This window comes from Sus scrofa, chromosome 13 (assembly GCF_000003025.6).
Source record: "Sus scrofa isolate TJ Tabasco breed Duroc chromosome 13, Sscrofa11.1, whole genome shotgun sequence".
Lineage (NCBI taxonomy): Eukaryota > Metazoa > Chordata > Mammalia > Artiodactyla > Suidae > Sus > Sus scrofa.
This window is the reverse complement of record NC_010455.5, coordinates 176,315,454-176,343,348: the sequence shown is the minus strand read 5'-3', so window position 1 is coordinate 176,343,348 and position 27,895 is coordinate 176,315,454. Positions and strand designations below refer to the sequence as shown.

The 27,895-nt window shown below is 35.5% G+C and overlaps 1 protein-coding gene across 17 annotated transcripts in view; it reads right to left on the bottom strand.

The window, feature by feature from the left end:
* ROBO1 (roundabout guidance receptor 1) overlaps positions 1-27,895 on the bottom strand; it is a 1,131,260-nt gene that overhangs the window by 136,134 nt on the left and 967,231 nt on the right. For all 17 annotated transcript variants that reach the window (XM_021071380.1, XM_021071370.1, XM_021071378.1 and 14 more), the window contains one exon: positions 694-851. In XM_021071380.1, the coding sequence (XP_020927039.1) occupies positions 694-851 (158 nt within the window). The remainder of the gene's footprint in view (positions 1-693; positions 852-27,895) is intronic.

The window sequence follows — 27,895 nt, the reverse complement described above, 5'->3', positions numbered from 1 at the left end:
TATTGTACAATCATAGAAGCAAAGAGAGTTCAGTTATTTAGGGATTTTAGTACCTAAATGGAAATAGAAATGAGAAGTCTCATGAAATAGCTATTGCCAAAAAGAAAATGCATAATTACTTACTACAGATAGCATACTTCTCTACCTCTATCACAACAGGATTGTGAAATCCAGTAATCTGGTCACATTATTTTATTTTGGAATGAGATCAATTCATCACTAACCATCATTCACAATGAGATTTCATTTTTCAGAAACAATACCCTACCGAACAGAAAAGCAGTTTAAAAAGGAGAAAGAGATAAAAATTCTGAAGAGCTTTAGGAAGGCTTCTGAAAATATAACATATTACTGAATTTTATTTGTAATTTTTTACTGTAACACCTGGAAATGTGATAGGCCCTGAGGGATGAAAATAATTACACCATACCTAAAAGTGTTAACTCTAAGACATTAACATAGAAATTATAGTTTTCTTTCAGGAACTGCAAGCTAAACAACATGCATTTTCCTCATTTATTTTTATGTCAACACAGGGAGAACTGAGATACATTTATTTTAAAAGAAGAATGGGAAATGTGAGATTGCACTTCTGTAGTTAAAAGAACCTACTTACTTTTTTCTCTTTCTCTTTCATGAAGATATATACAGTTACGTTTATAAATGTTCCCCACTGCTAAATTAAATACTCACAGTTATTCTTTCATCTTTATCATCCAGTGGAGAGCCATCTTTCTTCCACGAAATGGTGGGCTCAGGATGGCCTCGTGGAGGCTGGCATTCCATCACTGCAGGCTCTCCCACTGCCACCATGACATCGGACGGATTTTGTCTGAAGTCATCCCGCAGTACTGCAGGAACAAGATTAAATCATTACATTCAATAGTGATATATACAGTCCTTATCTCTGAACTTCAGCAAAAGAGGCATTTATTATAATAAACCATTACCAACAGCTATCTCAATACATCTTGGAAAATCTATATCTACTTACAGACATATGCAATTTAATAATGATATCTAGCCCTAAGCTCACAACAGAGATAATTTGATGTTCTTCATAGACCAGTGGGCAAGTGTATTTTGCTGCTCCGTGCCCTTACAGATAGCACTTGGCTTATTTCTAACTTGCATTTTTTCTATGCCCGCTGCTCGTGTCTTTTCTTTTCTTTCTTTTCTTTTTTTTTTTCTTTTTGTATTTTGAGGGCTGCACCCACGGCATATGGAGGTTCCCAGGTTAGGGCTTGAATCAGAGCTATAGCCACTGGCCTATGCCACAGCCACAGCAATGCCAGATGCGAGCCCCGTCTGCGACCTACACCACAGCTCACAGCAACACAGGATCCTTCAACCCACTGAGCGAGGCCAGGGATCGAACCTACGCCCTCATAGATACTAGTCAGGTTCATTACTCCTGAGCCACAACAGGAACTCCTGCTCACATTTTCCTATCTATGTGCTAATGAATATAACCAAACCTTTCCTTTACTTACATGACATGTTGGGATGATGCTTTCTACTATGAAAGGAATTATATATGCTTAAACAAAAATAATAAAAGTAAATATACTTCCAAACAAGCGTTTGATTGAGAGATATTCTAAAGACATTTCAAATTAGTGTATAAGAGAATACAATCACTACAATTTAAATACCCCATTATAAAAACTTTAGCTATATTTGCAAAGTGACTAAATTTAAAATACTGTTTTTCCATTATCACCGAGGGAGGGCAGGGCTAAAAGACACCAATGATTGGAGTTCCCATCATGGCACAGTGGAAACGAATCTGACCAGGAACCATGAGGTTGTGGGCTCAATCCCTGGCCTCACTCAGTGGGTTAAAGATCTGGCTTTGGTGAGCTGGTGTTGCCATGAGCTGTGGTATAGGTTGCAGACGTGGCTCGTATCCCACGTTGCTGTGGCGTAGGCCAGCAGCTGTAGCTCCTATTAGACCCCTAGCCTGGGAACCTCCATATGCTGCTGGTGCAGCCCTAAAAAGACAAAAAGACAAAAAGACAAAAAAAAAGAAAAAACACAAATGATTGAGCAGCATTGCTACCAAGGTCACTTTGTATGTTCTGTACTTTTTGTATTTTGTGGATTTGGGGGTGGGTATAGATTATTTCACTTAATCCTCAAAACTACTCAGAATGAGGGAGATAATTAACCCATTTATATTATTAACCATGTCTTTAAGAGAAGGAAACAATTCATGACTATAATCTCAATTGGATACTAATGTAATACTCACAAACTGTAAAGCAGTATTATTCACTTTTTGACTACTGGAATAAAATGTGGAAAATAAACCAAACACGTATTTCAAAAATAACTCGTACAGTAAAATTGTCCTCAGTTCCTTGTCATCAAGAAAATCAAGAATGATTTGGCATCAGTTAGTCTTAAATCACAGCTCTGTTGTTCACTTGGTAGGTAATCTCGAACACATTTCTTTCTTTTTTTTTTTTTTTGTCTTTTTTAAAAAGGGCCACACCCTCAGTAGATGGAGCTTCCCATAGGGGTCTAATAGGAGCTACAGCCGATGGCCTACATCCCAGCCACAGCAACACCAGACCCGAGACACGTCTTCGACCTACACCACAACTCACGGCAACGTGGTATCCTGAACCACTGAGTGAGGTCAGGGATCAAACCCACGTCCTCATGGACCCTAGTTGGGTTTGTTACTGCTGAGCCACGATGGGAACTCCTCAAACACATTTCTTAATACCTCTGTTTCCATATTTACAAAGCAGGCATGGAGATGTGTACTTCAATACAGTCTAGAAATGTCACTTTCTCCCAGCCCAGTCCCTACCCCATGCGTAATAAAAGGCAAACAATTTTAGTAATCTAATCTGATACTTAAAATGTTCATTGATATATTAAGTGCATAGATTTGAAATGAAAAATATTACTTATCTTTTAAAATCTTTTGAATTGAATATCTGATACTACAGTTTTCTACTAGCATGGATGTCTATCCTTTCCAATGGCATTTAAAAACACTTTAACAGATAAAGTACTACGATATAGAAAACTTATGATTTTAAAAGTTACCCTTAAATTTTGGCTTCAAAACCTCAAATAAGCTTAGAAGCTTTCAAAATCCTATACTTTTCTTTTGCAATTCTCTACTTCTTTCCTCTATGTAACTAAGTGTGTGACTACATCTGAGTAAGCCTTAATATCCACTCAGGCAAAATTGTTTTTTAATCTATATATTAAGAAAACTTGGATACAGCATGGCTATATTAACACTTGGAAAATACCACTTCAAAGAGGAGGCTTGTGTCCTCATCTTTGGAAAGAACAGTAAAAGGAAAAAGAAAAGAAAACAGGATCATGCAACACTGTTGTAAGTCTAACTTCAATACATATACTATTTGTTAATAAAATACATTGACACAAAGATAAACTTGAACTGAAAACTGCAGCTACCATTAGCACATTGTAAAAGAACAGAGTATAGAGACTTCCATCATTTATGAATTTACATTGCTATCTGGTGTTAAGAATGTACCACAAATAAAATGTAAGGTTTACAGAAAAAGCAAATGAATTGATCTTAACAAACAGTATGTGCTTTTGTGGATCACATTATTAATCTAAGGTAACACCTCTGAAAAGGTTTAACACCTTTGAAACATGCAAAAGTGAAATACTTATCAAATAAAAATAAATAATTTGCACAACTTTTCTGCTTTGAGCTTAAAACCAACTTGGTAATACTGTATCTTATTTACAAATTGAGATTATATCTCAAATAAACCAATGAATAATAAAATGTCTTTCAAAAATATCAAAGGTCTAAGTCAGATAAATCAAAGTTTTTTTCCTTTTACTATGTTATTTGAATTTTTACAGTATATAATGAAAAGCTAACAAAACGTAATCCATTAAAGATTGTTGCTTAGATAAGCTCATATAATTATTTTTGCAGCTGTAAAGCATAAAACTCCAGCACTGCCTATGGCTACAGGCAACCCTGCATAAACTTATGAATTTAAGGTTTTTTTCTTTCTTCTACAAAAGCAACTTTTTCTTCTCATACTTGTCCTGAACATTTCCTTTTGGGGAAAAATAGTATGTGTCATATTATAAAGTGATATGAACTTTTAGTTAAATTATCCAATTTTCTTAATTCATCTGTATATTTAAGTAATTAAAATAAAAATTGAATTCAAATGATTGGCAGTATCTTGACAGAAAAGCAAGCAGTATCCATAAGTATCATCAAATACAGATCCTTAAAAAAAAAACTTTCCTTTTCTTCCCTATCATCTCTATTAATCAAAGTGTATATTTTTGAATATTTCTTGATTTGAGTAGTATGAAATTCTAAAATATGGAACTAACTTTTGAAAAGAAGATTTATTATTAAAAGAGAGAAAATAACATATATAATGTGTCCATGTAGATCTTCTAAAAAGTTGTTATATCACAGTTCATCCTAATACTATATTTCTTCCATATTTATGTAATTGTTTTATGTTTCTTTTCACTTTTTTTCATTCTGTTAAATGAATTAGAAATAAAACATAAGCGTCATTGAATCTTTGAATCTCCTGGAAGGTTTCTGTCTAAAAAAAAAGTCAGCTAAAGTTTATACTTTACAACATAACAAAACATAAAATCATTTGTGTTTCTGAATGCCATTCCGCAACTATAATATAATTCCTGGAATAACTAAAACATGTTTTCAGAAAAGGATTCTAGAAATCAGCACTTTGCAACCTATTTGGGTAATATTGAAAAGACAGGGCAAAGTAAAAAATTAGTTAAACAGAAATAGTTTCAAGTGTAACAGAGTTTTTTTTTTTTTTTTTTTTTTTGCTTTTTAGGGCCACACCCACAGCATATGGAGGGTCCCAGGCTGGGGGTCTAATCAGAGCTACAGCCACCAGCCTACACCACAGCCACAGAAACACAGGATCCAAGCCACATCTGCGACCCACACCACAGCTCACGGCAACACAGGATCCTTAATCCACTGAGTGAGGTCAGGGATGGAACTCATAACCTCATGGTTCCTAGTCAGATTCCTTTCCACTGTGCCACGACAGGAACTCCGGAGATTTTAATTTAACATTTGTAGCACACTTTTTAAGAGCACTGTGGGAAATTTTAGAACTGAATGAAACAAAATTATAGAACACCAGGGGTCTTTGACATCTAATCCATCCTACAAATTTTAAAGGCAAGAGTCCCAACTTGGTTACTAATCTGTGTTACTTGCCAGGAAGAGAACAGAAGAAACCATCAGTGTCCTGATTTCCAAGACAGTGCTCTTTAAAAAACTTTTTTTTTAATCATGTCATCATTTTACCATAAAATGCAATTTTTCTATCTAAGCTATTATATTTCCAACAAATCCACTCCATTACTGCAGAAGGTTTGACTTACCAGTGATTGTACATCAACGCACTACAGTCTCATGACTACCCAATTTTGGTAAGGCTCAAATGCTCCAAAAATTAATTTTGTTCCCTTATCATGTGGTGTGGTGAACATCTGTTAACTATATAATACTCTGGCTTCATGAATCACAGAAACTGGGTGTAGGTAGGGGCCTAGGAGATGTGGGATCCAAAATTTTTTTTTTAGAAATTGATAATCTAAGCCTCCTCAGGGAGACAGAAGCACGTTATAGAAGTAATAATAACAATACTGTTAGCAGTATAATAATGCTAGCAATGGCCAAAGTTTATTGAACATTTACTATCTAAGGAATCATAGCAAGAATCCACTCATTTAATGCTCATAAAGGATATGAGAAAGTGACTATTAATGAATCAGGACTTTGTAAAGACTTGGGGGAAGAGCTAGATCACTGCAGAGTCCATCAAGGACACTTTCTATCAACTTGCCCATCTATCTGGCCTTAACACCATGGTCACAATTCTACATACATGGCTATTATTATAATTAATACTCCAGCCTCTTTCCACTAGAACAAGAGTTGAGTGGAGTTCCCGCGCAACGGAAATGAATCTGACTAGGAACCATGAGGTTGCAGTTAGATCCCTGGCCTTGCTCAGTGGGTTAAGGATTTGGTATTGCTGTCACCTGTGGTGTAGGTCGCAGATGCGGCTCAGACCCGGCATTGCTGTGGCTGTGGCGTGGGCCGGCAGCAACAGCTCCGATTAGATCTCTAGCCTGGGACTTCCTCATGCTGCAGGTGCGGCCCTAAAAAGACCGAGAGAAAAAAAAAAAAAGGAATAAGAGTTGAGTGAGAAATATCCCTCTTGATACTCAAATGTCCATCTTTTTTTTTTTTTTTTTTGGCCGCATATATGGCATATGGAAGTTCCTGGGCCAGGGATCAAATCTGCACTAGCGCTGTGACCTGCACCACAGTTGCAGCAATGCTGGATCCTTAACCCACTGTGCCACTTGGGAACTTCCTCAAATTTCTGTCTTTGAATGTATTCTGTATTCTCGGATTTTCTCAGATTTTCCATGTTTGGACGAAGCCAACACAGATTTTCAGTGGCATGCTGAGAATTCAAAACTATCACTTAGGTTACATATGTGGTGTTCTTATTATGATTCTTCTTTCATTTCAATGACAAAATGACTGAGAAAGCTGCACAATAAGTGTTTTAATTAAGTATGTACATTTTAATTAGAAATGGGTATCTTGGGAAAAATATCTTGAGGAAGATAATATGCAGTCCTGGGAATTTTTTTTTTTTGAATATTTTTTCTATTTAAAAAGACTATTTTGTGAATGAAACCCTGCAATAAATTGTAGTAAGCTGTGGACAGGGGAAAGGTGGAAAAATGAATGAAACCCTTAAAAAGAGGGCATAACTGAAGAGAAAGTAAACGAAGAGGTTTATTCCCAAAGACATCTTTACAAGTATTCAGAGACAGCCTGCCTCAGTTACAATGTACCATTTCAATTACTTTCAAAATCACTGATCACTTACTCTTTAACTTTGACTAGAGGATTTATTACTCACTTCCGTGATATTTCTGGTTCTGTAAGTGCCCACTTACATGCTAACACAGGTAAATGTCATTTAATGTCAAAATAGCTGTATTTTAATATAGGAAAGGGAATCTATGTATCTATATCTATATACACACACACATATGTATATTATATGCATGTATGACTGGGTCACTTTGCTGTACAGAGAAAATTGGCACAACACTGTAAATCAACTATACTTCACTAAAAATATCCAACTAAAATAACTATCTTTCTTTTATTTAACACATCTGTATTGACCATATTATACTTTCTGCTTGGCACCTATGCTATAACTTCTATGTTTTTCTTTCAGTACAGTTTGCATAAATGGTTGACCTAGTCAAGAAGCAACACTAATCTTCACCTGGTCAGGAAATGCTAATACAATAAGGTTTACTTCAAATCATTTTGTATTAAGATCTATATTGCTTTGGGAGCTAGCTAAGAAAGTATATCAAAACGGCTTTATGACTATTTACATTCCTACTTTTTAAGCCCACAGCATTACCCAGAAGAGTGAAGTGTTATCTGCGGTACAAATGTTTTCAAAACTCTTTAACATTTCTTAAAGTCATAATTCCAAGCTTTTAAAAGCATTCCGACAAAAAGACAGAATGTACAGAAAGATATTTTAACCAATTAAAAAAAGCCAAAATGATAACCTATGAAATTATTCTTCATGAAGTATTACCTATCTTATAGCATCACTTTCTAAAGCTAAGGCATTTGATTTTTCAATTTTTATTTTTTACCCTTTTGCTTTTTAGGGCCACAACCACAGCACATGGATGTTCTCAGGCTACAGTTCAAATCAGAGCTGCAGCTGGCAAGAAAGGGGGGGGATCCGAGCCACATCTGCGAGCTCATCACAGCTCATGGCAATGCCAGATCCCCAACCCACTGAATGAGATCAGGGGTTGAACCCACATCCTCATGGATTCTAGTTGGATTAGTTTCCACTGCACCATGAAGGGAACTTTCAAGGCATTTGATTTTTAAAATGATGTATGCACATATCCATTCTGTATAAGGTTATGATTTAATCATGTTTGTTTCCTAAAAGGTACATATTCACCTTTTAAAAAATTCGAGCAGTTCCTGTCATGGCTCAGTGGTTAGTGAACCTGACAACCCGACTAGCATCCATGAAGACGCAGGTTCAGTCCCTGGCCTCATTCGGGTTAAGGATCCGGCGTTGCCGTGAGCTGTGGTATAGATTGCAGATGCGGCTGTGGCTTAGGCTGGCAGCTGTAGCTCCAATTCAACCCCTAGCCTGGGAACCTCCATATGCTGTGGGTGTGGCCCTTAAATAGGCAAAAAGACAAAAAAAAATTGACAAAATATATCTATGAATGCTCTTCCATAATTACATCATCTTCTACTTGTGTTTTTTATGGCATGCAACCATAAACTTTAAATTATGCTTTGGTTAAGATCCTGGAAGAAAATATGCTTGGTAAAAACACTTATTTTCTCAACTACTACAGCTTTGGAAGATTCACAAACCCTTAGGCTCTACCCTACAAAAGCAGCATTTTTTTTTCCCCCAAAACTTAAACATTCTGAAAAAGTAACACAGTATGGATGAATGTCAAACATCACTCAGTCTTCACTAGTAATGAATTCAGAGTGCTGCAAATAGAGAAGTTATTGCCAAAGTGAAATAATTAATACCAATTTATTTTTTTGTTTTAAACAACATATGATAGAGGAACAGGCTTAAACACACTTGCATGCTTCTGTGTTCTGCTGGGCTGCAGCAATGGGGACAAGTCGTCTTTGCTTTTGTAATGATTAGAACTACTTCCAGGTCCAAGCCTAAACCACATTCCCATTTTGCAGAAACATGGACAGCACAATGACATAGTTATAAGGCCCTTTTGATATACTTTCTTAGCTAGCTCCCAAAGCATATAGATCTTAACACAAAAGATTAAGAAAATCCCTCATGGCTATCTGCAGTCCATGTTTCCTGGTTTCATTATTTCTCTTCAGGTATCACGTATGCCACAACAATGCAAGGTACATGCTAGTGTTTAATACTGGCACTGAGTCATCAAGACAAAGGGGAGGTAAGTTTGGGATACTAGATTTAAGTAAAACCCTCACTGCATTCCAAAAAATGGCATACATCAATAAGGATCAACACTTAAATACTTAATATTCAGCAGACTTGAAATCTGGGTGATCATAAAACATGTACTGCCAACGTTAGTCAGGTTGCTAAAATCATATGTTCTCACTTAAAGATGTCAGTAGCTTACTAGACATTTGAATTTTACACACTTTATAAATTACATGGATTTATTAAAGAGAAATGCAGCATTTGTAAAACACCCTTTCATAGAGTATTATTTGTAGATAATATCCTTTTAGGGGTCAGAAAATATAAGTCAGGAATTTCAGAATCACCACCCATATCCCTCCATGATACTGTGATTTTAGTAGGTATATTCACAATGGCTCAGTTATTTCCATGCAAAACAGAGAATTTTACACTCTATCTTGCTAGGGTTATTACGAAGGCTAATTATTTAGTGTTTGTACAGGACCTGCCATTTATATGGTGCATTACATCTGTAAAGAAGTATTACTATTAGTCACTATGCAAGGAATTGCCAAATTTCTCAGCTGCCAGTACAAATGGAAAGGAGGACAAAGAATGCCATTGATGAGGGTTTCTAAGTGCCAGCGCAAAAGTCACATACAGAAGTAGCCTGGCAGGGTTAAAAAAACACTGACAAAATGAGGATATCTGAGGTATGGGACCCTGATTGGGGCAAGAGAGACATGTGTTCTTTCTTTTATAAAACCCAACTTTCTATTTAGTGCCCTGCACCAATATAGTCCTTGATCAAAGGAATATACTTATCTATTTATTATTTGACTTTTTGCATTCATATGTCAGCTCCATGAGAAGAAGTTTGTTTTTATCGCTCTATCTAGTGCCTAGAACAATGCCTAAGACATAGTAGACATTCGGTGCATAAATATTTACAATACACCTTCAGTATGCAAGGCATTATACCTGAAATAGTGCAAAATTCAGCACAAGTCATGGTGTACAAGGTATGCAGAGGAGACAGGCAATATTCAAATAGACACACAGACAGATAAACAAGTATAATCATGATACATGCTGTGAAGGAAAAGGACAGGATTGCTGTGTGAGAAACCAATGAGGAACATAACTTAAATAACAGCGAACCTGAAGCCTGAACAATGAGTAGAACTTATCCTAAGGAAGTGCATTGCAGTCAGAAGAGATAATCCAGGTTGAAGAAAGAACCTTCAAAGACTCAGACTCTGCTTAGTGGGACAGGTTGGCAGAAGAAGGAAGGGCCAGACATGCTGTGCACAACTGTCCTAATGGAGGGGCAGCTTTTAATTCCCAAGCGAAGCTACTTCAGTGCTTTTAAGCAGAGCTGGAATTATCATATTTAAATATTCATTTTAGAGATTCTGTGAAGGAAATGAAGAGGGAAATAAGAATTGAAGTGGAGAAACCAATTAGAAAGCTAGTGTAGTAATTAAGGGAAAAATGATAATGTTTTTATACTATTATGATGACACTGAATTTGATGCAAAGGGAAAAGAAGTTTATACAGGAGGGAAAAATCAAATGACTTCTTGAGGGGCTGAAGTTATGAGAAAAAAGTGTCAAAAAGATACCCAGGTTTCTGATTTGAGGAACTAAGCAGGTCATTTTTAAGGTATAGGAGGACAGAAAGACAATCTACAAATAAATCCTCCCATGATGAAGAATAGAAAATAAGAAATCATAGGAAATCCATATTATTAAATTTTATATATATATATAATGTGATTATTTGAGAGTATAAGAATAATATCAAAGTTACTTTATCAATTCAAAAATACTATGGTTTCAAATTCTGCCACTTAGTATTTAACGCAGGGTTCATTTTTACCTGTTTAGACCTTTATGCTACTATACTCCAAATTTCAATTGTTATAATATCTCTTGATTAGTGAACCTATATTATAATTAGTAGGATGACAAATTTAATTTTTTAATAGTTGATGTACAATTTTGTGTCAATTTCTGTTGCACAGCAAAGTGATCTAATCGTACATATATATACCTTCCCTTTCTTATATTATCTTCTATCATGGTCTATCCCAAGAGACTGGATAGAGTTCCCTGTGCTATATGGTAGGACCTCATTGCTTATTCATTCTAAATTTAACCCTAAGCTCCCAGTCCATCCCACTCCCTCCCCTCTCCCCCAGGGCAACCACAAGTCTGTTCTCTATGCTAGGATAACAACTTTTAATTTAGTTTGATGCATATTGTTTTTATCTGACTGAAAACCTGAAACAAAACTAATCTATTTTGACTATATATGTATATACATATACAAACATGTGATTATATATGTATGCATATGTGTGGTGTATATGATATATATGATCACTAATAACTGAAAAAATGTTTTGACATCCATACTTTGCAGCCAATTAGTAAAAACTTGATTAGTCCATTTGTTCGGAGAATAAAACAACTCAAAACATTTAGAGCATTTTTCAGGATTGCCATAATTTAAGCTTAACTTACTATTTAATAACAATAGCATAATAAGTGTTTTGTATAATTAGAATAATCAGAAAATTCACATTTGTCACAAGTTTACAAAATCTCTAAAGCAGAGTAAAATTTCCTGGGAAAATGCTAAATCATGAAACTTTAAGGATTTATTTGTGATTCACTCATTTATTCATTCATTCAATAAAAATACTAACCATTGTATTTGGAGGCAGCAGCTAATAAGATAAACAAGACATAGTCTATCTGCTTTCAAGGCACTTATTTCAGGTTTTTTCTTTCTTTTTTTTCTTTTGTCACAGAATGCCTTGTTCAATTGAAACTTTAGACAAAAGTTCAATATGCAAAATAGATAAAACAGACACAGTTTCACTTCTTCAAACTGGGGCTGTGCTGCAGAGGAATTCAGGTCTATGGTAAACTGACATCTGAGAGGTTACATAAATTCCCCTAGGTCCTCTAGCTATATTGCAGGTAGCTAGTTAAGCGATAACCCTGGATTCAGGTTTGAACCTGGGTTCAGTTGGATACCAGAGCCTCTACTTTTAGCACTACTGGCATTCTAGGAGATAGACAGTCAGACCTGGCAGTTGATAAGAGAACACTTTTGTGCCATTTCAAAAGACTTTCGGCTTTCACTGTTATTTCAAAACGAAATACGTAGTTTTCATTCCTAGCATTTAAGATAATGCCTAAAACAGGCTCATATCACCATAGTTTATAAGACCATAAATTTATGCAATCCAAGTACAACCTCTGCCATTTCTGCCACCTCCTTCGTTGTAAATGAGGACCTAAGTCAGGCACTGAAGGGACTCAAGATTGTATAAATGAGTAACTGGACGTCGTCAGACTAGATCATCAAACAATGAATTAATACTTCGTTTTTATAAAGACATTTTTCTAAAGTGCCTGAGAAAAACCAGAATGTTTTCTAATTAAAATATTTGTTGGGGAAACAAAAGTGGTTGTTAAAAAAAACAAATAGGTGTTTCTTAACCCTCTCAAACACAAGATGCCATCAGCTAAACAGGAGAAGGGCTAAAAGCAATTTTCAGATTTTATTGGGAGTCTAATACTATCAGTCTCAAGGGAGAAAAATCCTCACAGTTTAAAATGATCCCATTAAAACTTCTCCAGTAATCGGGAAGAGACACAGAGAAAAGTTACTGGATTTAAAAACAGGAGTTCCCGTCGTGGCTCACCAGAAACTAATTTGACTAGTATCCCTGAGGACACAGGTTCAATCCCTGGCCTGGCTCAGTGGGTTAAGGACCCGGCGTTGCCGTGTGCTGTGGTGTAGGTCGCAGACGTGGCTTGGATCCCCCATTGCTATGGCTGTGGTGCAGACTAGCAGCCACGGCTCTGAGATTCGACCCCTAGCCTGACAACCTCCATATGCTGTGAGTATGGCCCTAAAAAGACTAAATAAATAAATAAATAAATATTTTTAAAAAACCCCACAAAAATTAAGAAAACCCAACTGAACTACTCTCACTAATGTATCTTTGTGCAGCGTAATTAAGATTGCCAATTATAACATCCACCCTTCCCAAATGAAAGGAATATTTAAGTGACAGGAAAAAACTAAGTCTAAACAGCACACACACACAGACATATCAACTAAACAAAGGAGTCTTTAATTGGTGACAATCTGCCCTAAATCACTGTTACCATTCCCCAACATAATAAGTTTTAGATCTGTTAATTCCCTGTATCTTCCCCTATCCCAGGCTGTCTGGGGCTTGGGAACAATAATGCCAAGTACCTAACAGCTTTCAGTCTCCAAGGAACATAACAAACATGCAATTGTGTAGCTGTGTGAGTAGCCTTTTCCTAATGAACTACACTGCCCTTGGGAGAGTTCACTCAGCCTTCAACTCTTTGGCAGACAAAGTATAAGACCTCTTTTTCGCTGATAGCTGAAGTCATGTTAACAAGCCCTGCCTTAAGGTAGCAGGAATTAAATCAGTAAAAAAAAGCAAATCATTTTATAATTCTTATTAACAATTGCTATGTTTATCAATAACCCTCAGTGTCTTATGTAATATAAAGTGTATTATGCTTCCTCAGGAAGTAGCAGATGCAAAAAAAAAAACCAAAAAAACGAACATGATGAAGCAATGCAATGTAAATTTCTATAAAAAAATAAAAATGATGAATTGTGAACCATTCCTAAATTGCGTGAGTGTATAGCATCTATTTTCATATCAGATAGTGGAAATAGAAACTTTTTTGTAATGAAGGTTCAATCCCTGCTATAAAGAGCACATTTATTCCCACAGTTCTTCACCGGAACTTCAGCGTAAATCTCAAGTGAGTTTCTGCAAAACATGTGCAATCCACAATAAACAAAGCTAATCTAGTTCCTTTGTAGCTACAACTAGCCAGTGAGGCAATGATAAGAAATTCTGACCAAAGTTACCTCCCAAACCAGTTCATAGTTATAGCTCCTCCTCCTCCTCCTGTGTAATTCTTTTTTTGTTGTTGTTATAACTCTTTTAGATATAAAGACATATTTCGTGTTGGCTATTCTACCTAAGAAGGCCCATTCCTTGGTCCTCACAAATCCGTAAATTATCGGTATCTCCTGCAATAATTTGAAAGACCCTATACTCTTCTGATACTTCAAAACCAATATTTGAAAATTTAAGTGATGGTAAAACATAAAATTTTTTGGCATGCTGTAAACAGTAAATTCAAAAGAAAACTTATCTGTGGCTCTTTTAAGTACATTTGATAAACCATAAAGACCTGTTATGGTTGTTTAAAATAAATATATAAATAAGCTCTCTTTTAAGTTGTAAATTCAACATTATTCATTTTTCTCTTTGAACTTCCACTTCCATTCCAATGCCTATCCAATTTTCTCCTCATACCATATGCTTTTATGCTCGAAAGATTTACTATTGCTTATTGAAGAGCCAATCACAGTTCTCTGTTTTAAAATTAGGGGACTGTGGAATTGTTTCTGTGTTTGCTGCTCTTGAAGTTTTTACACCTCTGCAGGTGCACCTTAGAAAGATTCTAGATGTCTGAGTGCCTTAGAAAGATTCTAGATGTCTGAGTGCCTTAGAAAGATTCTAGAGGTCATTTATAAAGTGAAAGAAAAGCAAATATAAAATCCAAGACGAGACAGGGGAATCCACAAGCAAGGGCATTTTCAGGCACCTTGGCTTTAGAAAGGATATATAGGGTGGGTGAGAATCTGGAAAATGTAAAACGATCAGACCCTGCACATTTTTGAAATGTACAGGTATTCTGGCTTGAAGATCACTTCCCTCAATGGCTAAGCTCCCAAACCCACTAATGTAGTCACCAGCTTTGAAGAAGTTAGCACCTCACCTCTATTACAACAGGAGCCACTTACCCTTAAGGCCCAGCATATATAGAACATAATGAATTATCTTCGTTGAGCAATATTTGGTTAAAATCATAAATTTAAGCTGATGTTTTATTTCTTTTATTTTAATTTGTTTGTCTTTTGTCTTTTTAGGGCCGCTCCTGCGGCATATGGAGGTTCCCAGGCTAGGGGTCTAATCAGAGCTACAGCTGCTGGCCTACACCACAGGCACAGCAAGACCTGATCCAAGTCATGTCTGCGATCTACACCACAGCTCATGGCAACGCTGGATCCTTGACCCACTGAGGGAGGCCAGGGATCGAACCAGCAACCTCATGGTTCCTAGTCGATTCGTTTCTGCTGCGCCACAACAGGAACTCCTAAGCTGATATTTTATATGCTTAATGGTAAAATTTGAACATAAACAATCCAAGCCCAATGTAATTATTGTGTTCACTGAGTTCAGTAAATTATCTATGGCTCAATATGTCCAAGTACAATTTTAAATGGTCAGTAGTCAAAATGAGAATCAGATAAGCAAAAACCCAGTCCAATGGGTGAAGAGGACCAAAAGCTTTCTCTGGAGATTTCATGACCTCTGTTTATAATGAGGAACAAATGGTTCCTGGGACCAGATTAGGTGACCAGTTCTTTAAAAATTCCCTACAACCAACTTAAAGAACTATAAAACCATTAGAAACTTCAAGGAACTCAAATAAATACAAAGAAACCTCTCAGTTTCTCTGCAATGCTGGCAAGCTTTGAATTACTTTTCTTCTTTAACAGACCCCATTTGGAACAGCAACATTTCTTGTAAATTAAACAAATGTATAAGGTTATGTTTTTCCACAAGGAGCAGCTGTAACTTATGATTTTCTGACTATTTTTAAATAATTTTATTTTCTAAGTGCCAAAAATTTGTTACTATTTTTTAACCAAGTAGTTTATAACTAGTCAATAAAATCTCTGATGATCATAAAACTTTTGTCTTTATTTTAATTATGTTGATTAATCTGTTTTCTAAATATTTGCTAAGCTCCCTGACATATGCGTTATACAAGTTTCCTCTCAAACATAAACACTTCTTTAATAAGAGTTATAATCAAAACTAAACAAAGAATGACAACTTTAGCTATCAGTTTTAATTATGTATCTTTGATCAACTACTGGAGGATGTACAAAAACTAATTAAATAGCATATAATCTTCTAAGTTGAAATTAATGACAATTCATTTTGACAAAAGGCACAATTGGTGACATTATAATTTTAAATACTCATAAAAGTTTGATTCCTAAAGTCAGCATTATAATTGTTTATGGACAAAAATAAATACTTTTTCATACTATAATACTCAGGGTTCTAAGTAAATTTGGTGTTCCTATCCTTAGTCATGTGTATTCAGACTCAAAAAGCCCAATTTCATCAAAAAGTCTACAAAACTGAAATTCACACTTATTTTCAAGATAGGAATATTTTCTTTATTAACAATAATGCAAGATTGTATTTTCCTGATAAATTACAAAACATTTTTTCTAGCTTTAAATAAACTTCCTTGACTCATATGACTTGGTCCGCTTTAAATGGATGATTATTTTTAATTGACAGTGATCTAAGATTTAACAGGGATGAAGTACTGAACTTACAGACATTATGGAGGAATCCCAACATCTCATTGAGCAAAAGTTCAGTCTAATAAAGATTATTTATTGGTTTAAAAAAATGACAAAACATCAAATGCTCCTTTGACCTGAATACTAAAAGGCGGAAAATAAAATTTAAAACACATTGTTGTTTCTACCCTTAATCGTATTTCTACTTGATATTTTATTTGTTTTTACTTGTTTAACCATTTTAAAATTCACTGTTTAAAAAGAGAGGTTTATGTGAACATAAAATAATCGGAGATATACATCATTTAATGTTCCAGTGTCACTAAACAAATGATAAGGCAGCATTTCTTAATCACACATTTCTTAATTTTTTTCTTTTGTGTTCTCAAGGGCAGAACTAGAGCGAAAACTTTTTACTTGAGTTATACATATCAATTTCATCTTTAACTTCTCCAAAATATAAGGTCGTGACCAACGTTTCATATAAGGAAAAATCAGCTGGCTTTAACTTTTCTGACTGAAAGTATAACATTTTAAGAGTTACTAACTTTATTGTCTTTACTAATGAAACTATTTACACTGCTCTTTAAACATTTAAATAATAAAAATAACACTATTTTTCTTTCCTTAAAAACAAAAGAATCAAAGAAAAGGCATTTCAAAACATCATGACCAATAAAGAAAAAAAATGCAAACGGTAATTATACAATGCTCCTGGATTTGAGGAGAACATAGATATGTTGAAAAGGGAAATTAAATATGTAAGAAGAAGATGAAACAAGCACCATACAGCATGGTAAGTGACAAAAGAGAAATAATTTTATTCCCAAACACTATGAATAATTGACAGCTACTACAACCCTAATTAATTGATCTAAGTAATACTTGAAAGAAACATTTCACAACATATCTAACAAGGATAAGAGTTGGCTTAAAGTCAAGCTTAAGTCAGCAATTAAAGTAGCCTATCTAGCATTACATGGTCCTATAAATTCAGCATTGGCAGCAAAATAACAAGTAAAAGTAAAAACACAAGAAGAGCTCAATTAATAAAGAAATTTCTTGCAGGGTTTTTTGGTTTTGTTCCCTAACGGCTAGAAAATAAACTACTAAAAGTATTTATACCAAGTACATAGGAACTTCAATGCTTTGAAGCTGTTCTTAATATTTTTTAATAATGATTTTTATTTTTTCCATTATAGCTGGTTTACAGTGTTCTATCAATTTTCTGCTGTACAGCAAAGTGACACAGTCACACATACATATATACATTCTTTTTTCTCACATTACCATGCTCCAACATAAGGGACTAGAAATAGTTCCCTGTGCTTATCCATCCCAAAGGCAATAGTCTGCATCTATTAACCCAAAATTCCCAATTTATCCCACTCCCTCCCCCACCCCCTTGGCAACCACAAGTCTATTCTCCAAGTCCATGATTTTCTTTTATGTGGAAAGATTCATTTGTGCCATATATTAGATTCCAGATATAAGGGATATCATATGGTATTTGCCTTTCTCTTTCTGACTTACTTCACCTAGTGTGAGAGTCTCTAGTTCCATCCACGTTGCTGCCAATGGCATTTTTTTCATGGCCAGTCGTATTCCATTGCGTATATATACCACATCTTCCTAATCCAATCATCTGTCAATGGACATTTAGTTTGTTTCCATGTCTTGGCTATTGTGAATAGTGCTGCAATGAACATGCGGGTGCATGTGTCTTTTTCAAGGAATGTTTTGTCCAGATACATGCCCAAGAGTGGGACTGCTGGGTCATATGGTAGTTCTATGTGTAGTTTTCTAAGATACCTCCATACTGTTTTCCACAGTGGTTGTACTAACTTACATTCCCACCAATAGTGCAAGAAGGTTCCCTTTTCTCCACAAACCACCATTTGTTATTTATGGACTTATTAATGATGGCCATTTTGACTGGTGTGAGGTGGTATCTCATGGTAGTTTTGATTTGCATTTTTCTAATAATCAGTGATGTTGAGCATTTTTTCATGTGCTTGTTGGCCATCTATGTATCTTTGGAGAAATGTCTACTCGGGTTTTTTGCCCATTTTTCAGTTAGGTTGTTGGCTTTTTTGCTGTTGAGTTGTATAAGTTCTTTGTATATTTTAGAGATTAAGCCCTTGTCAGTTGCATCATTTGAAACAATTTTCTCCCATTCCATAAATTGTCTCTGGTTTTTTTTATGGTCTCCTTTGCTGTGCAAAAGCTTGCCAATTTGATTAGATCCCATTGGTTTATTTTTGCTTTTATTTCTGCTGCTTTAGGAGACTGACCTGAGAAAGCATTTGTAAGGCGGGTGGCAGAGAATGTTTTGCCTCTGTTCTCTTCCAGGAGTTTGATGGTGTCTTGTCTTACATTTAAGTCTTTAAGCCATTTTGAGTTTATTTTTGTGCATGGTGTGAGGGGTGTGTTCCAGTTTCAGTGATTTACATGTGGCTGTCCAGTTTTCCCAGCACCACTTGCTGAAAAGACTGTATTTTTCCCATTTTATATTCTTTCCTGCTTTGTTGAAGATTAATTGACTGTAGGTTTCTCGGTTTATTTCTGGATTCTCTGTTCTGTTCCATTGGTCTGTATGTCTGCTTTGGTACCAGTATCACACTGTCTTGATGACTGTGGCCTTGTAATATTGCCTGAAGTCTTGGAGAGTTATGCCTCCTGCTGGGTTTTTGTTCCTCAGGATCGCTTTGGCAATTCTGGGTCTTTTGTATCTCCATATAAATTTTTGGATTGTTTGTTCTACTTTGGTGAAAAATGTCATGGGTAATTTGATAGGGATTGCATTGAATCTGTAGATTGCTTTGGGTAGTATGGCCATTTTTACAAAATTAAAATTTTCCCACCCGGGAGCATGGAATAACTTTCCGTTTCTTTGAATCCTCTTTAATTTTCTTGATTAATGTTTTATAGTTCTCAGCATATAAGTCTTTCATCTCCTTGGCCAGGTTTTTTCCAGGTATTTAATTTTTTGGGGGTGCAATTTTAAAGGGTACTGTATTTTTTTATTCCTTTTCTAATATTTCATTGTTAGTATCAGAAATGCAACTGATTTCTGAATGTTATTCTTATATCCTGTTCTTAATATTTTAATCACTGAAAGGTATCTCCGATTTAAATAATCTTTTTTTTTTTTTTTTTTTGTCTTTTTTGTTGTTGTTTTGTTGTTGTTGTTGTTGTTGCTATTTCTTGGGCCGCTCCCGCGGCACATGGAGGTTCCCAGGCTAGGGGTTGAATCGGAGCTGTAGCCACCGGCCTACGCCAGAACCACAGCAACGCGGGATCCGAGCCGCGTCTGCAACCTACACCACAGCTCACGGCAACGCCAGATCGTTAACCCACTGAGCAAGGGCAGGGAGCGAACCCACGACCTCATGGTTCCTAGTCGGATTCGTTAACCACTGCGCCACGACGGGAACTCCCGATTTAAATAATCTTTGTGATCATTTATCACCTTTACCATAAAAGTAAAATTTGTACCATAATCTTCCAAACTATCATATGATCAAAATATTTTTTGAAGCAACTGTGTTTAGCTAACCATGTTCCCATATCCCCATCATGAAGTGTGATGTAAAATGATGCTACTTTCTCCTCATCTCCAAACCCCACTTAATTGATTGTCTGCCTTTTTATTTCTTCATTTTTAATTTTATTGCAATGAACAAACACTTGAGTTCCGTACTCCTGGGAGCTTTTGAAAAACTGTTTCTATCTATGACATTGCCAATGTTGAAACCACCAGTAGGACTTGACTCTAGGGCATTTCCTCAGCTAACCCTCCTTCTGGCTTCCTTCCACAGCTCCCACTGCATTTCATACCTGCAACTTCTTACCTTAGGCTTCAAAGACTGGAAGTCTGTCTAGAAAGGAATTTGAAACCCACATAGACAGTGTAAGTACTTTAATCTGTTAAGGTTAATATGTGAAGTAAAGTTTATAGGGTGGAGGTGTAAGAGATAATTATGACTAAAAGATTTAATTTTACTTAGAAGCTACAAATAGAAGTATTCTAACTGTGGATTTTCTTTTTGTTTTCTCTGGAATTTTTTATTTTTTGAATTCAATATATTTGACATATATCATTGTATAAATGTAAGATGCACATGTTACTTTGATACACTTAATATATTGTAATATGACTGCCATGGTAGCTACATTTCATATTATATAATTATAGTACAGTATTGATGTCCTTATTATATTGTGCAGTAGATCACTTGGGCTTATTTACTGCTTATTGCAAGTTTTTACTGTTAAATGACATCAATTTTATCCCTATTCCCATCCACATTTTTACTCTGTTTTTTACAAGTCTGACTTTTTAAGATTTTTTACAGATAACTGATTTCACACAGTACTTGTCTTTTTCTGTCTTACTTGGCATAATGTGCTCAAGATCCAGCCCAAATTGCCAGAAATAGATGTGGATTTTCTCTTCTTTTCTTTTCTTTTTGTCTTTTGTCTTTTGAGGGCCTCACCCACGGCATATGGAGGTTCCCAGGCTAGGGGTCTAAATCAGAGTTGCACCTGCCAGCCTACGCCACAGCCACAGCAACACCAGATCCAAACCACGTCTGCGACCTACACCACAGCTCACGGCAATGCCAGATACCTGAACCCACTGAGCGAAGCCAGGGACTGAACCCTCAACCTTGCAGTTCCTAATCAGATTCATTTACGCTGCCCCACAATGGGAACTCTGAATGTGAATTTTCAATAGATAATTGTGCTTTAACTTAAAGTAGAGGAAAAATTCTAGTATATTTTCAACTTAATTAAGGAGGATTTAGTTAAATATTCTAAAGATTAATACTTTGAAGGCATGAGACAGATAAAAGACAAGCAGTCAATTCTATGGTCTATGGTCTTATTCTACATGTTTATTATTTTGAATAACACAGTATTTGGGGGATTTTTTTTGGCCATGCCCATGGCATGCGGAAGTCTCCAGGCCAAGGACTGAACCCAAGCCACAGAAGTACCAATGTCATATCTTTAACCACTAGGGCCACCAGGGAACACCCTAGAGTGTTTTAGTTAAAAGGAACTTAGTGATCTTTTTAATCCATGTCTTCTCCTTTTACAGATGGGAAGACTGAATTTAGCAAGGTTAAGTAATTTGTTTAATGTTATAATAACCCAAACAGATTAAGAAAGTCCACTGACTTCCAATTAGAGTATCATTTTCTAGTGACAATTAATGGAATCCAAAGATACCTATGAGTTTTTAAATGCAAAAAAAAATTTTTTTTTTTAATTTGAGATGGAAGGAGCTTTAATTGGGGGCTTGAAAGTCCTTGGGAGCCACAAGATTTATTAAAGGTGGTTCACTGGGGAAGGGTTGCTTATTTCATAGTTTTCCTGCTAGGTCAGGCCCAGAAACCTAACACTTCAGAAGAGGATTGTACTACTACACTAAGTAATATCACTGTATTAAACAATAACCACATGACAAAATTAACTAAACCCATTTCTTTAACAACCATTAAAAATTCAGTACTATTATCTGTTAGTTTACTTTCAGTTTTGAAAACCTTTCAAGCTTAGGAATTTCATTCTTAGGCTCATGAATTTCAGTTGAAGACAATGTCATCATAATCTCTACCTGTCACAGAGATATAAGGCCTGTACTGGTATAATAAATGGTTCCTTCTGTCATCGTGACAGCTATAAAAAGTGACAGCTCTCTTAAGAGTGAATACTTACTTTAGCTTAACAAGAGGCTGTACAAAAAATAAGCTGATGCTTTGGGTGATTTTTCTTTAAGTAAAGGTATATAAAATATATATTTTATATACATATAAAATGTAAGGTACTGCATGGTTAAAGAGAAACATTTACCCATTAGTTTTTATTATAATTTCAGGCCTTTCTTCAAGTTCTGTATATGTAGACGCAGTGGGATATGGTTGTTGCCTAACTCAGGGAGTTCAGGGAAGGCAAGTGCTCTTTCATTTGGAACTGGGTCCAAGCTAACATTTTGAGTCCACGTGAAAGAGAAGACTAATCTTAAAATGTCCGTTCACTTCTAAGTCAAACTTCACAGGGAGATAACAGCGATTATTTAAAAAATCATTTTAAATTTAGAAAATCATTAAATTTATTATGAAAATAAGTTCGATAAAAATACTTATACTGCTAGACATACAGCAATCTCAGTTGTTTTACTAACGAGAAAGTTATCTTAAGCTAATATGTATATATTAACTTAAAAAAAGCTACTTTAGAAAGATGATCCTTTTACTAAGGGAACGAGTAGGAGAAAAAAATTTTTCATAAAGGGAAAGAGGAGGCAAAGTGTATTTTTACATCATTATAGTTAGTAAGCATTAATATCTACCAGAGTGTCACACTTATAAGGTGGTCTTTGGAAACACTGTATAGTGTAAGATAAATAAATGAGTAAGCCAAAGATTTCCAGTCTCATTTTATCATGTATTTTAATAGAGGGCAAAGCCAGTTAAACAGATGGCACTCAGGATTTCTCAATGAATTCAGCATCTGTGTGTACATGTTGCATAAATGCCAATTAAAATGTGTCCGAGTAAATTTACATCCCTTGCTGATAGAAAGTAAGCCAATCTTCCTGGCTCAGGATCAAGGTTAAACTTAATCATCTGCTGAACTTACAGCCGGTCGCTCTCAAATTGTACAGAAATTCCCAGTGATATAATAAAAACAGAACTCCTATTGATTTGTATTTATTTACATTTATAACTCATTTCTAAAGCCTTGGGCTAGAGCTCAAAGGGAAAAAAAGTTACCATTTGTATGACTTGGCCAACTACACTTTTAACCATATTTCCAACAAATACCTCTTTGATTAAAATGCCTGCCTGAATAAATTTTCCTAACCTCCTCATAACTTCCTAGTTGAGACAATTTTGTTTAAAAATTATCCTTTCAAAATGATCTTGAACAAAGGAAAAAGGCATGTAGCAATTGGTCTATCATTTATATAGGAAAGAAGTGAATCTGTTTCAGAATGACAGGCAGCCATGAAATTATTTGAAACAATTCCTCCTAAAGGAACATAAAAATGGCTTCACCTGACATCTTTTTGACACAATCTTTTTCTGCAGCATCCCTCACCCCCAGTTCATGTGTACCTACCTAAAGCTTTGTTAGGCTATATTAGGCTTGCTCTTTTTGAATTTCAAAACTTCAGTACCCACATTACTCATTCTAAAGTGAAATTTTGAACTTGTTATTAAAAATAGGCACCACATTGCAAGGGAATATTACACAGGCATTAAATATAATGTTCTTTTTAAAATAAAGCAATAAAATGCTCAAGATAAAATGTTAATTGAAAAAGAAAGCATATAAAAATAGGTATGACCACGTTCCCAAACGTATGCTCTATAAAACGCTAGTTCAAAGTGATCTTAATAGGTATTTGCTTAAAAAAAAAGTAAGAGATTTATGTTTGGAAAATGTTAATTACAACCAACCTTTGGAATATTATAATATTCATTAGCATATTAAAAGTATTGTGAAGTCTTACAGTAAAGAAACTCATTTAACTTTGTTGCCCTAATATTTTCCAAACACATTCGACCATGCCAATTTTCCTTCATTAATTTTTATTAATTATTTGAGAAACATCAGTGCCCTCTTTCTAAAATAAAATCCTTGGTAATATGCTTTGGGAAAGGCCAATATAAAATATGTTTCTAATTTTGTAAAAAACATAATTAAATATATGTGTAGAAAGCAGAGGCATAAAGAGAAGATAAACTGTTAAGAGCAGTCATTTCTGAGTCATGAGATTATGAATGATTTTAATCTCCTACATCCATTTCTAAGTGTCTGATTTTTAATGCAGTGAAGCTATATTGTTTTTATAAGAGAGAAAAACACTCTGTAGTAAATACCATCTTATTTTATGTATTGCACCACTATACATGATATTATTTCTCATCTCTCTACTACAAAGAGCTAAAAATCTAGCAGTTAGTAGATGGAAGGTTTTTTTTTTTTGGTCTTTTTTTGCCATTTCTTGGGCTGTTCCCGCCACATATGGAGGTTACCAGGCTAGGGGTGGAATTGGAGCTGTAGCCACCGGCCTAGGCCAGAGCCACAGCAACGTGGGATCCGAGCTGTGTCTGCAACCTACATCACAGCTCATGGCAACACCAGATCCTTAACCCACTGAGCAAGGCCAGGGATTGAAACCGCAACCTCATGGTTCCTAGTCAGATTCGTTAACCACTGAGCCACGACGGGAACTCCAATGGAAGGTTTTGAATTAAGAACTGATTCTCATTTAATCCTCACAGAGGCTGATGGAGTTGCCATTATTTTATAAATGGAGAAATTGATATTTTGCTTGGATTATAGGGTAATCAGGATTCCATCCTAGGTCAATCTGATGTCAAATCCAATCTTTTTAAACACTAAGCTCTGTTAAACCCTGAGGACAAGAATTACGCTTCATATTAGATATTCCCAAAGTATGTCAAAATAGTACCATGCAATAATAGCCAAATAAAACTAACACTCATCAGATATTAGCTGCAAGGTGTGTGTGTGTGTTAAATAAGACACTAACATTTAATGAGTATATTGCAGTATAGTTGATTTACAATGTTGTGATAATTTCTGCTGTAAAACAAATTGATTCAGTTTTACATGTACATGCATCCATTCTTTTTCAGATTCTTTTCCACATAGATTATCAGAGAATATTGGGCAGAGTTCTCTGTGCTATACAGCAGGTCTCTGTTGTCCAGTCATTCCATACACCACGCTGTGCATATGCTAATCCCAGACTCCAGTCCATCCCCAGTCCCAACTGTCCCCTTTGGTAACCATGTTTTTCAGTCTATAAGTCTGTTTCTATTCTGCAATAAGTTCATTTGTATCCTTTTTTTAGATTCCACATATAATTGATACCATATGATGTTTGTCTTTCAATAACTTTACTTAGTATGATAATCTCTAGGTCCATTTATGTTGTTACAAATGGCATTCTTTCATTCTTTTTAAATTAAGCTCTTTCTTTAGGAAAAAAGCTTAGAAGACAAATTAAGTTCAAATTCCTTATGTCAGTAGGTAGATGTTTATTCATTCTACTCATGTGTATTTCCTAAAATGATGAAATTAAACTGTTATCCAAAGGGGATGAAAAAATTCATATTAGAAATCTACTTGGATTTTGATAAATGTTTATATCTCTCTTTATAAAAACATATGTTTTCAAAATATAATGGTAAGAAAAAGTATTTTAGAGAGCTAATATTCTATGATTTTCTGACTAACAGATTTGGATAAGAAAGAAAAACATTTCATGACTCAATATGGTGTACTGGATGATCCCCAAACTCATGATTTTTCTTTAGTTTTATTAGTTATGTCTCTTTCCACCCTTAGCAATCAGTACCTGGCACAATGGGGGTACAGAAATGTTGGTTGCTCTCTTTAACATACAATAGGTTTCAGAACACTCTACCCAAAAATATGGCACATTAAATATTTTAAGATGAAGGAATCTGAGAAATGGCAGGTAGAATAAGTTCTCTCTAGGAGTTCTCCTTGTGGCTCAGCAGAAATGAATCTGACCAGTATCCATGAGGATGCGGGTTCAATTCCTGGCCTTGCTTGGTTAAGGATCCAGAATTGCTATGAACTGTGGTGTAGGTTGCAGACATGGCTGGGATCCCGCATTGCTGTGGCTGTGGTGTAAGCCGGCAGCTGTAGCTCAGATTCGACCCCTAGCCCCTGGCCTGGAAACGTCCATATGCTACAGGAGTGGCCTAAAGAAAAAAAGAAAAAGTTCCCTCTGACCTCCCACTTCTCCTCCTGGTCATAAGGCCTTCATGTGAGGGGTGCCCTGCTATCCCTGGAAGAAAGAAGCATCCTTATTGTCAAAGACGGAGGGCCCCTGAGAGGAACCTGAACAAATAGGTCTTGCTTATTTTCATCCTCTTTACTATCCTTAGCTCATACCCCTTGGTCCTACAATATTTTTCCGTGACTTTCTACTCTTCTTGTATAAAAAGGCTCACTTATTTTAACTGTTTCTTTAGATTTTCATCTCCTTGTGAAGGCTCCTGTGACATGTAAAACTAACATTAATGAAATCTGTATGTTTTTCTCTCGTTAATCTGTCTTTTGTCAGTCCAATTTACAGGGCACCTGTCAGAAAACATAGGAGGGTGTAGGGAAAAAAAAAAAAAATTTTCCTTCCCTACGCACATCTTAATAGTTTTAGGATGGAATTGCTTTAATAGTAAATCTAATTCCCATCTTGATATCTTTACTAAGCTTCAATGTCTTGTTTACCTCTGGATAGCTGGAGTCTGGCACTGTTTCTTTTATGGTAAGGACCTAAATATATATATTTTTTGGATGAACAAAATAATCGCATTTAACTCCTAAAAACACCCAGGAAGGTGTGCTCATTATTGTGCTTATCTTCCTTTTTTTCTTTTCTTTTTTTTCTTTCTTTCTTTTTTTTTTTTTTTTTTGGTCTTTTTAGGGCCGCGCATGGAGGTTCCCAGGCTAGGGGTTGAATCAGAGCTGAAGCCGCTGGCCTACACCAGAGCCACAGCAATGCTGGATCCGAGCTGCATTTGTGACCTACACCACAGCTCACGGCAATGCCGGATCCTTAACCCACTGAGCGAGGCCAGGGATGGAACCTGCATCCTCATAGGTGCTAGTCAGATTTGTTTCCGCTGAGCCACGATGGGGACTCCTGTGCTTATCTTCTAAGTTAAGAGTTTTGCCCAAGGAATTGTAGCTGGTATATGGTGGACTGGGCCTAACTCTAGGTGTGTCAACTTCCACAGCCAAACCTTTTCCATTAGTCTATTCACCATCATTTAGATCAGCTCCAATACTACACAAGATCATAAACACAAGATCATAAAAACTGCAACAATCAAAGGTAATTACACAATTTAAATATTTCCATCGTCTTCACTATTTCCAAGGGTCGTAGATGGTGATTCTAAAAACTCCTTTAAATGTTTTATGCTTTGTTATAAAAGCATAAAAGATATTTGCTAAAACAATCTTTAATAAAAATGATACTCTATAAATAATAAAGATTTACTGTATAGCACAGAGAACTACATATTCAATATCTTATAATAAACTATAATGGAAAATAATTTTTAAAAGAGTATAGATATATACATATGTATGTATAACTGAATCACTTTGCTATACATCTGAAACTAACACAATATTATAAATCAACTATACTTGATAAAAAAATGATAATCTGTCACTTGAAAGTAACAGAGGATGCACAATTTAACTTCTATAACCTAATAAATATTAGTTTTTATAATGTAAATAAGAAAAGGGATATGCAGTTCAAATGTTGCCATTTGCTCAACAGAAGTTTAAAAAACAACCA